The sequence below is a fragment of the Quercus robur genome, chromosome 5, assembly GCF_932294415.1.
Source record: "Quercus robur chromosome 5, dhQueRobu3.1, whole genome shotgun sequence".
NCBI classification, from domain to species: Eukaryota; Viridiplantae; Streptophyta; class Magnoliopsida; order Fagales; family Fagaceae; genus Quercus; species Quercus robur.
In genome coordinates, this window is record NC_065538.1 from 88,730,344 (window position 1) to 88,740,728 (window position 10,385).

Here is a 10,385-nt window from a genome sequence, read left to right on the forward strand (position 1 = left end):
AAATATAATTACTCTTTTGTTAGTTTTAAAACTTCTCCAATCTACAAAACTCATCCCATGTATTCATTTTTTTTTTTTTTACTTCATCACGATGTATTTGTTTCTTTACCCAAAAAATGAAAATTATTAATAAATACAAATTATTAATCTTTACCCAAAAAATAGAAGAGCCTCTGGGCACGTGCGTGAGCACGTGCTCAGAGGCTAGTATATATATATATATATATATATATATATATGTATATTGCCTTTTCATAATTTCCTTAATTTCAAGGAAATTAAAAATACGATACCTTATTATTAGACTTGGAATTTGAATTCTTCGATGAATATCCATTTTCTAATTCTCACTGCAAAAGCAAAACACAAATAGAAAAAAAAAAAAATATATATATATATATATATATATATATATATAATCAAGAAGGATCCAATAAATTTAGATCTAAGATCTAATGCTGAACAAACATATATAGAATAGAAGATCTGCCGAATAAGAATGAGAATTTAGAAAATACGAACAAACGAACGAATGGAGACAGCAAAATCGGAATCAAACAGATATTTTTTGAAAATAAAGAGGAAGTACCTAAATGATTTGGTTAAGGCCAGCCAGCTACAGCAAATTTAATATTAGATTAGATCCTTACACCTTTGCCCAAACCAGACCCTGTGAGGGTTTTCTTGCAGTTGGGGGAAAGGGAGAAGGATTTTAAGATTTCAATTATGTTGACCACGTTGTTGTCACAAATCCTTTTTTTTTTTTTTTTTTTTTTCTTCCTCTACTTTTAGAAAAGATAATTGCCAGCCAAACACTATTAGAAGTCTATCCAAGTTAGATAAATTAGCTGAGTTTGAATAGATTTTGGTAATAAGATCTTGTATATGAATTAGCTGTTTATGCAAATGAATGTTCTACCTTGTTGGATCTCTCGATATACTTGATGCAATTTATGTGCAAGGAGTTGAAATACTTATATGTCAACTTTCTTATCCTGGCAAGAGGATTTTTTTAGGGATGTAATGCAGTTTTTGACCCTCCTCCGTGGACATACTCGTCTCATTCCTCAAGGTGGGTTAGCTGAGTTCCCTGATGCCATTCTCAATGCTAAGCGCCTTGACCTTTTCAACTTGTATAGAGAAGTAAGTTCTTTACCTAATTAAAGGTTATTGAAAATATGCCAAGAACTAGCTTTTAAAAAGTTGGTCCCTCAGGTTAGGTGGTTTCACGAGGAGGCTTTCATGTTGGGAATGGCATCAATTGGAAAGGACAAGTTTTCACAAAGATGCGTAATCACACATTGACCAATAGAATGACTGTATGGTTTTTCAACTTTCATTGTTTTCCTCTTTTATTCTTGAGATGCTTTATGTTGCATGACCTTAATTACAAAATTAATATTATGTCACATTGCGTAGTAAATGCCTTTTGTGATTGCAAGCTTATCTAATTGGGAAAATTTGAAGTATTTGGGAGATGGCGTTTGCTAATGATGATTTTTTACTATTTGTTTTCAAAATATTCTTGACACAAATTTATTTTCAATATTTTCTGTTGAGCTTTATAACTTAACTTGAGGGGGCTAGATAGGCTGAAACTAACTCTGGCATTTTTTTTTTTATTTTTTTATTTTTATTTTAAAATTACGATTTTCTCTTGGGATTGGTTTTATATGATGTTATTTTTTCATACTTCAAATTTCATTAACCTACTGTAACTTACAAGGATTTTGGAAAACTTTTGGAGGACTCAAGTTGTAATTCTGCTGATAATTAGGGTGTGGGGAATACACTAAAAAGGCATTACGAAACTTATCTTCTAGAATATGAACTAGCTCATGATGATGTAGATGGAGAATGCTTCTTGTTGTCTCTCTCTCTCTCTCTCTCTCTCTCTCTCTCTCCATGTTGCTGTTTACTGTATGCATGCACACAAAACTGAAAGCCTTACTAAATAATTTGAGTTTGCATGATATAACAGTAGTGCAGCTGGTGATTGGGTGAACTGCGGAATATGTGGCGAGTGGGCTCACTTTGGCTGTGGTAGGTGGCAGGGGCTTGGTGCTTTTAAGGTATGGTTGCCTTATTTGGGTTCTTATACAAAATGTGGGTGAATGCTGTGGTAATTTACATGAACCCTTAGTAAGATTTCTTTTAATTTAGTGGTGTCATGAATTGCAAATTTACCTTAGCTTTTGGTCTCCTTCCATTTGGCTTTTCCTATTTGATCCATTTGCATGAAGATACAGACAGCATGAGTAGATTCGAAAATGTATATTTGATGTCTTGGCATCGTTATGATGATTGGCAGGACTATGCTAAAACGGATGGGCTGGAGTACATTTGTCCGCACTGCAGCATTGCAAATTTCAAGAAAAAATCTCAGAAAATAACTAATGGATATTAATAGATGTCAGGAAGACATCTTAGGAAACTACTAGTGAATATTGATGAGCCTTAGCCCACAACCTGCATGCCCTCCCCATGCTCTTTTTGCTCTAGAAAATCCCTCCAAGCCTCTCCCAAATATGATCTGAGGGAAGGTGGGTGTAGCCGTATAGGAATGTAATTATCATTTTATATTCCCATTGTTTTTAATTATAGATAGATTATGCTCAACACAAGCCCTTTAAATTTTTCCATTGTTCCTCTATACCTTGCAGAAGGAGTAGTCTCAAAATAGAATTGTAGATGTCAGTTTATACAAATTAATTCAATAACATAGTTCTGTAGCTGTATGATATTGAAACAGTCATATAATTTCCCTTATGTTAAGGTGTATTCCCCATTGTTACAAATCATTTTTCCCTATTGGACTAGGTATGCTGCCTATATAATACAGCCCGCTGTTTAGTCTTAGCAACAACAGTTCTATCACATTTTAGATTTCATTTTCATGTAACTTAGAACTTTGCTAAATTCGTGTAACTTGATCATGATAACAATTTGATATGTATCTGATATGACATCAACAGACTTTATCGAGTTATCATAACTTTCACATGCATTCTCCTTATTTATTTCTCCACTAGTGTGGAAAATACTGAGGGCTATATTGGTGTATAAATTAATCAATTTGTTATTGCTTGCTTAATCAGCTGCTAGAGCATTTTCAGGTCCAAACCTGTCTATTGGAAACCATATCCTAGAAGTCACGTACAAAGTTTATAGTTATCACTTTGATCCAATTGCCATGCAGAGTTCAATTGTAGAGGTGAAGGCTAAAGTTGCTCTCGGTTTGGCTCATATTAAGGCATACTTCCATAACATATTCTTATACAACTTATAGAGCACATGCTCTTGGGCATTTTGACAATTAATCCACAACAAAGTGAAATAGACCTTTTATTGTTTAAAATATAACAACATTATCCATATTATTCACCTAGATTGAAACTTCTAATAGTTCTGTTCATACTGTAATTACAAACTAATTATTACCATTGACACATTAGATTAATTAGAATGTTATTTAGATGCCATTAGAGCATTGGCATCATGTGTGCCAAAATATTTGGCATTGGCACATCAAACACCAAAAACCATGCCTCATGAGGTGTTAGGGAGCTATCCATTTGATAAGCATTACTAATAGCCATTTGATAAGCATTGTATGATTAGCATTGTTAATTGAGTAGTGGCTGTGCTAAGTTGTATTCAGTTAGTTAGTTGAATTCTGTTAGTTAGTTAGTAGTTGCTGTGCTCAGTTAGTTAGTTGCATTGGTCGGTTAGTTTAGGCGAGAAAATGGGATTGAATTGTATAAGAGGAGATTTCAGATGTTGAATGGGGATTATCCAGAAAATTAACCACTTGCTCTTCCTATTTCTCTCTAAGTCTCTCTTTTCCTTTCTTTAAGTCTTTCCTTTGCTAAGGAGGTGGTTACCCTCGAAGTAACCAATCTTTCTTTCCCAAATCCATTTGTGGGTTTGTTAAGTTTTGGTTGTTTTATGTGTGATTTTGGTTGGTTCTTGAGATTCTTTTGTTGCAAATTTGGTGGATTTGGGTTGTGGTAATGAGGGCTGGTGGGCAGTAGAGGTGGTTGTGGGTTGTGGGTTTGCTAGTTGTTCTTCAAAATCTTCATATGAGAGAGGGAGAGACAAATAAAGTGAGTTGTGTAAGAAATAATAAAAAATTAATAAAGAAATAATTTTTAAATGAAAAGCTAAAGAAATAATAAATTAAAAGTGAGTTATATTGATTTTAATGGGTTTTTCTTTGTTGGGATTTGTTGCTTGCAAAAAGTTGAGACACACATAGATTTGTTTCCTGTAATTGGGATTATTTCATTTTTAATTGAAAGTAGGTCTTGATTTTGAGCTTTTATACTGTAACAATTTGTGACATATTATTTATCTTCATTATTGTGAGTGGGTTCCTTGGGTTGATTTATCTTTTGTTTTGATGAATTTGAAACAAATATTTGTTCATTATGTTGTAAGATTAAAGAAATTAAATGGCAAAACAGAAAGCTCAATTTTTTTTGTTTCTCTAATATTGTTTTTTTTTATCGACAATAGGGATGAGGAGAGTTGTTTCTTTAGAGGTTGTATGGATCATCATTATCTGAGCTTTTGGGTTTATTTTGACTTTTCTATTGTATTTTGCCTATATTTAAAAGCTTTGTAAATTATCAAGTGATGTAAGGTTACAAGTAGAAAGCTATTTTTATTTAGAGGTTAGTAAAACTAAATATGTTTGCAGGGTGCAATATTTTGGATGAAATATACTTGTTCACCTTGTTTTTACTAATGTGTAGAGTTTCGTTCCACGTTTGGGAGACTGCTAATTCAATTATTGTACCTTCAATTATCTAGACATGGTTGTTATCTCTATTTAAACGTGAAATATGGTGAGGGGGTAGTCTTTGATGTTGCACTTAAACCCTTAACTCTTAATTCTCTCATATATGCTGCTATCCACAATTCCACATTCCTCATCATAGCCATACAATTCTTTAGATGGAATTAACGTGTTAAATGGTAGTCTGGCTTAGTTGATGATTAAAATATTTATATTTTTGTACATATGTGGTAAATAAGTCTAGGGAGGGGTCGTTCATTTCTCTTTCTCAGTTATGTTACTTTTACATTTTTTAGAGCATTCACATCTCAGTATATTAGACTATTACTCTATTTTAGGTTGCGTTTGGTATTCGCTTAAAAATTTAGATTTTTTCACTATTTAGCTTATTTTGCTACTATTTAATTTTTTTTTTGTTACTATTCATAGATCTTATTGTACTTTTTTGTACTATTCATGGATCTCAATGTACCATTTCAGCTACCTTTTAATTCTATTTATAATACTTTCAGCAAAAAAGTTTTTAGTTTCAGCTAATAAGCTGTTTCCAAATGGACTCTTAGTATAAAAATCCTGTTTTTTTTTTTTAAAATTTACCTGACCACTTGTCAAAAACTCACATCAAATTATCTATTTGGATACTTTATTTCATTAAAATACTAATTTTCTTTATTTTTTTTAATATTTCTCTCTCTTCACCCACAACAATCATCATTCACTCTTTTTCTTTTTCTAAGGATAAGCATAGAAATAATAAAAAATTATTTTTGCATAAATACAATAACTTGTAAATTTACACAAGCACGGTAGTTAAAATTCGATTTGCCCTTTAGATACATTAGCTGATGTAGGTGTCTTTTGGGGTTCGTTAGGAAAATTTTGGGTCTTATGCTAACACATCGCAAACAGTCGCCATTCTTATTTTAATTTTTTTTTTAATGCTTTGTCTCCCTTCTTTGTGAGTACTTCTATTGATACATCAAAATTTTACAAGAAACTTGAGTTATCAACTCAACATATGTCGAAATAAAATAAGATTATATCAGAACTCATTACAACTCAAAACAAGATTGTTGTGAAAATGTTACTAGATTTTATTGTGTCCCTATGCTGTCTGTTTCTTTATTCATTTTTCACATATTTGGATTATGTAAAAATAAGGGGATCTCCAAAGGCAACTCAATGGCATCTTGTCTTATTTATGCACGCTTATAATGGTACATGAATGATTGGTGATTGACAACCTTTAACATAATTTGCAAACACAACACGACTAGTCAATGTTTATTATATAAGTTTCTTGACACAGGATGATGGCTCATGAGATTGAACCATCAAGACAAGGATCGCCCCTATTAAATCTCTTGCATGAATTGCAAGATGAGCCCTGATTGGAAACATACAAGACAATGCAGGGAGGACACGTAAAACCACAAAAAAAAACAAAAAAAACTGCATGTTAGATCTGAATGATCAAGTAAAGCAGTTATTAACCGAGTTATATTTTCCTTGCTCCATGACCTTTTCTCCAACTCCAGTTTTAGTTTACCATGTTCAAACTAGTCAGCAAAACTAGACTCAAACCTCCTCGCATCATCAAGCCCTTAGATTACTCTTAAAAGGACCATCAAACTCCCCTTTTCTACCAAAAACATAAAAAATGCATTCTTTTCTTATTACATTATATGCAATATGTCCCCCACTTCTCAATGGCTGACCCCATCAAGATTAAGGTAGCGAAAATGTTTAGTCAATTCCTCGATGGCTCCTTCCTAAATTCCCATTACAATAATCAATTCAAATTTTCATCTTTACACCGACGTTCCTAAACTCCAATTACTTCAGTATTTTGTCTTATGAACCAAAACAAAACAAAACACATGAAAATTCTACAAGAAAGAACTATAAAAGCCCATTGTATTTGTATTAAAAAATTAAATTAAATTAAGAGTATCACCAATTTCAGATTACAAAAGAAAACTTCTCTTAAACACTAGAACAACTATCAAATTTCATATTCGAAGCTTCTTTCCTTCCAGGTTGATAATGGTTGGCACCCTCACCAAAATTCATCTCTTTCTGGTAAGTATCTTGTTAATCTGGTGCAGCTCATTATTGAGCTTCTGGTCCCTGTTTTGTTTCTGTGTGTTTCGACCATCTTGCATCTTCACACCAAACTGAAATGCAGCTTTTGGCATTGCTTCTTTCTGCTCATTGTAAGTTGCCCATTCCTCCTGTGTCTCAAAGTCCCACCGATGAAGACAGCCCTTTGCCTGTTCAAAAACGTTTCAATAATGTAATAAGCATCAATTATTATGAATACCAGACCAGTCACTTTACACAGTAACCATTTATAAATAAAAAAAGCATCAATTATTATAATGTAATAAGCAGCAATTATTATGAGTACTGCACCTTGTTTACACCATCATTGAAGCTGCTTCAAGCAGAAGTCTTGACTGATGATCAGTGTTATAAGCTCTAGCATGCATAAGCCACATTATCCAAGACATCAGGACCATCCAGTCCAAACCTGCGGCATTCAAAACCATTGGCTGTGGCTATAAATAACTCACACTGCAGAGAAGCATATTCAATTTAAGGTAGCTGTATGACACCTTTCTGCTATCTGTAAAAGTCTCTGTGGCCGGCCTAAATGTGCCCTCTGCATCGATGTATGCATTGAATAAATTGACATCATGTGTAGCAGACGGGCAGTAGCATGTAAAGCTAGAATAGAGATTGATTAATGCTGTACCTACTCTACTCAACAAACTGACCTTTCAGATTAGTAATGAAATATCATAATTAAAACCGCTGATAAGAACCTTGTTCTTATCTTTGCTTATGTGATTAAGAAAATGGCTTCTTAAAGGGAGCTAGCAGCCAGGCCTCCAAGATAGAGAGAAAATTCTGTTACGATTCCTTTACAAATCAAATCCTCCTTTTATCTAAACAACTCGAGCACTAACTACGTACAAGAATCAGTTAGTTAGTTACTCTAACTACTCCTTAGCAACTAACCACCTAACTACCTGCCTATTTACAACCAAAACACAATTCATTCCGCACATTAGAACAACCATAACAAATTTTACTAATTGGTATAGCTAGCATAGAGTTTGGCTTCAAATACTGCACTATTAAAATCTTTTTATTTAATCTCCAATTGTCAATTTATTGGTTTCTTTTCATTTCAAGCAGAGGGGATTAACATATCATATGAAGACTCATGAACTCACTTCTATAAAAGATCTCAAATTTAGCTCCTAGAAATAAGAATATGGAAAAATAAATCAACTGAAAGCTGGACACATACCCTCCTGACATTTAAACTGAATTACAAAGAACCCATATTTTGTTTGATCAAATCAATCCAAATTTTGCTACTTTTCCACAAAAAGCACCAAATAGTTCGCAAGAAAAACGTAAGAAAGAAAAACCCATTAAACAGAACAGAGGGATAACTATTGTAATCACATGGGAAAGTGGAAATATTCAAAAACTATATACAGGAAATGAATCTTAAGTACCCACAAAAGAAAAGTTTACACCACCCAAATGAAAAAAAAAGAGATGAAAGTTCTTAGATTTTCATAGAATTATGATGACTCAATGGCATAAGTTGAATAAAACAACTGGGAAAGCGAATTATTGAAAGCAAAAACCAAATTGAAAATGAACATTAAAACTATGTACATGTACCTGAGAGAAATAGGCAAAAAACTTTTGAGTTTTCAGCTGAGAGTATGCAAAGCGGAAGGCAAGAGACAAAGAGTGGAAGCGCAGGTTATCTGACGTGAGTTGTGTTGGTGTGGCTTGTGTTTTTTTTTTTTTTTTTTTTAATTATATTTTCTCAATTTTAAATGGACTCCTATTTTTTGTTGCTCAGATTTTTTTTATTGAATTGATTAGTTTTTTTTATTCATTTATTTTCTCTTTTTGTATTACTAGTCAAACGTCAATTTGGATTTGGTCATCAGAAAGGTGAAAGGTGTGCATATCAATTTTAATCGATAAATTAACCCAAATTTAAAAAACCTTTTAATATAAACAATGACACGCAACTACCTAAAGAGAACTCCTTTATGTCAAACTATAAATTTTGCAAAAGACAGGTTCCAAGTTTTAAAATAATAAAAGCCTGGCCTCCACGTTTTGGGAAGCTTAAAAACCTATAAGCCCTTTTATCATCCATTTATTTGGCAAATTTGTTAAAAAAAAAAAAAAAAACTTTGATATTTGATTAGTTTGTACAAGTAGATGAATCAACAATTTATTGGATATGGGGTCACAAATTATCCTTTTCATCCATATTATAAGTCGATTATAACAATATTTGTTACTTCTTCAAATTGCTTGATGTAGAACAAACAACACATGCCTTCTTGAAGCAATAGGGGCACAAGAAGTCACAACGCAAGATCAAAGAAGAGTGCCAGTAGAGGCCATCAGGGTGATAGTGTCGGAATTGCATGAAAATTGGTAGATTGAAGGGAAACGGCTTTCTAATCCAAATTCATGATGTCATGATCGTCGCCAAAATTTAGGCAAATTCCTTCATTAAGGCCCCGAAAACAGTGTTTTTGCTATTTATAGTAATATTTATTTTTCCTTAATAACTTTTAATTTAAAAGCCAGAATAAGGTCCCGTCTGTTTTAGGACGACCTTAAGGTCAGTAATTTATGATTATGCATTTAACTCAATTTTGCCATTTTAGTAAATTTCGGTGTTTTGTCACCTAACCGCGTAATTAGTGTGAATTAGGGTTTTAGATGTTTTTCTCAATATTTATATGTTTTGTAGCCGTTAGGGGCAAATCAGACCATTATCAATAAGTACAGACTTTTGTCAAATTATTTCTCTGGTGGTTTACTATTAGGAACTAACAGTTTAGTTTCTGTCTCATCAAGAGAGTATCATGTGTGCTTTCTTTAATCTTCCGTGACATCATCGCGTCAATATTTTTTCAATTAATGAAATAAGTTGGGACTTTGGAATGCATTTGGCTAGGGTCAGTATTTCCATATATTCAAGAAAAGTATGATTTATCCTAAATCAAAGATAACTAAACAATTTACTAAAAAAAAAAAAAAAACAAAGATAGCTGAACAATATTATAAGAAGATAATGTTGCTCGTATTACACAGGTCATAGGAGATTATATCAAAGGTGACAGAGCCAAAATTATACATTAAAAAAAAAATGTGAAGCAGCCAAACACATTTCACTGAAATTCACACACTCCAAAAGATGAAAAGAACGGTATTATGGTAACATTGGTGTCAACTGGATAGGGTCCAATGACAAAGTTGGTGGATTTATTCCCTACAACATTAGCAATTATAAAATTTAAGAATGTGATGTGTATAACATTAGAATGCATCAACTCAAACATCATTCATCATGAATAATAAATGTAAGCTCAGGGCTAGATACTTGAGGTGGACAGGGGTGACTCAAGGCCTAAGCCACTTAAGCTTAGGCCTTAGACCCCCTATTTGTCCCAATTTTTTAAAAGGGTTTTAAGACTCCCACTAAATAAATATAATGTCAAAATTGTACAATAAACCCCAAATTTGT

General features: G+C 32.8%; 1 protein-coding gene and 1 long non-coding RNA gene across 4 annotated transcripts; one reads left to right on the top strand and one right to left on the bottom strand.

Annotated features, from left to right (window-relative positions):
* The first annotated feature begins 874 nt into the window (after positions 1–874).
* On the top strand, positions 875–1,958 carry LOC126728931 (AT-rich interactive domain-containing protein 4-like). Its single transcript, XM_050434678.1, has 4 exons — positions 875–1,143; positions 1,221–1,319; positions 1,778–1,869; positions 1,946–1,958. Exons 1-4 carry the CDS (start codon positions 979–981, stop codon positions 1,956–1,958), a joined length of 369 nt encoding a protein of 122 aa, XP_050290635.1. The 5' UTR covers positions 875–978.
* Positions 1,959–6,704: 4,746 nt separating this feature from the next.
* Positions 6,705–8,603, bottom strand: LOC126727670 (uncharacterized). 3 transcript variants are annotated; one of them, XR_007656375.1, is made up of 3 exons: positions 7,420–8,603; positions 7,217–7,334; positions 6,705–7,074 (listed from the first exon to the last, which is right to left on the bottom strand). It is a non-coding gene; the product is annotated as an uncharacterized LOC126727670 (long non-coding RNA). The 3 variants fall into 3 exon arrangements; XR_007656376.1 differs by having other exon boundaries at positions 8,507–8,590; XR_007656374.1 differs by having other exon boundaries at positions 7,217–8,603.
* Between the last annotated feature and the right edge of the window lie 1,782 nt (positions 8,604–10,385).

Excerpts from the sequence above, each read along its gene's own strand:
- LOC126728931 (XM_050434678.1), top strand. The coding sequence starts at position 979 with ATGTCAACTTTCTTATCCTGGCAAGAGGATTTTTTTAGGGATGTAATG. Across the intron at positions 1,144-1,220 it reads TTTTCAACTTGTATAGAGAA|GTGGTTTCACGAGGAGGCTT; the intron begins GTAAGTTCTTTA and ends CCCTCAGGTTAG. Across the intron at positions 1,320-1,777 it reads CATTGACCAATAGAATGACT|GGTGTGGGGAATACACTAAA; the intron begins GTATGGTTTTTC and ends GCTGATAATTAG.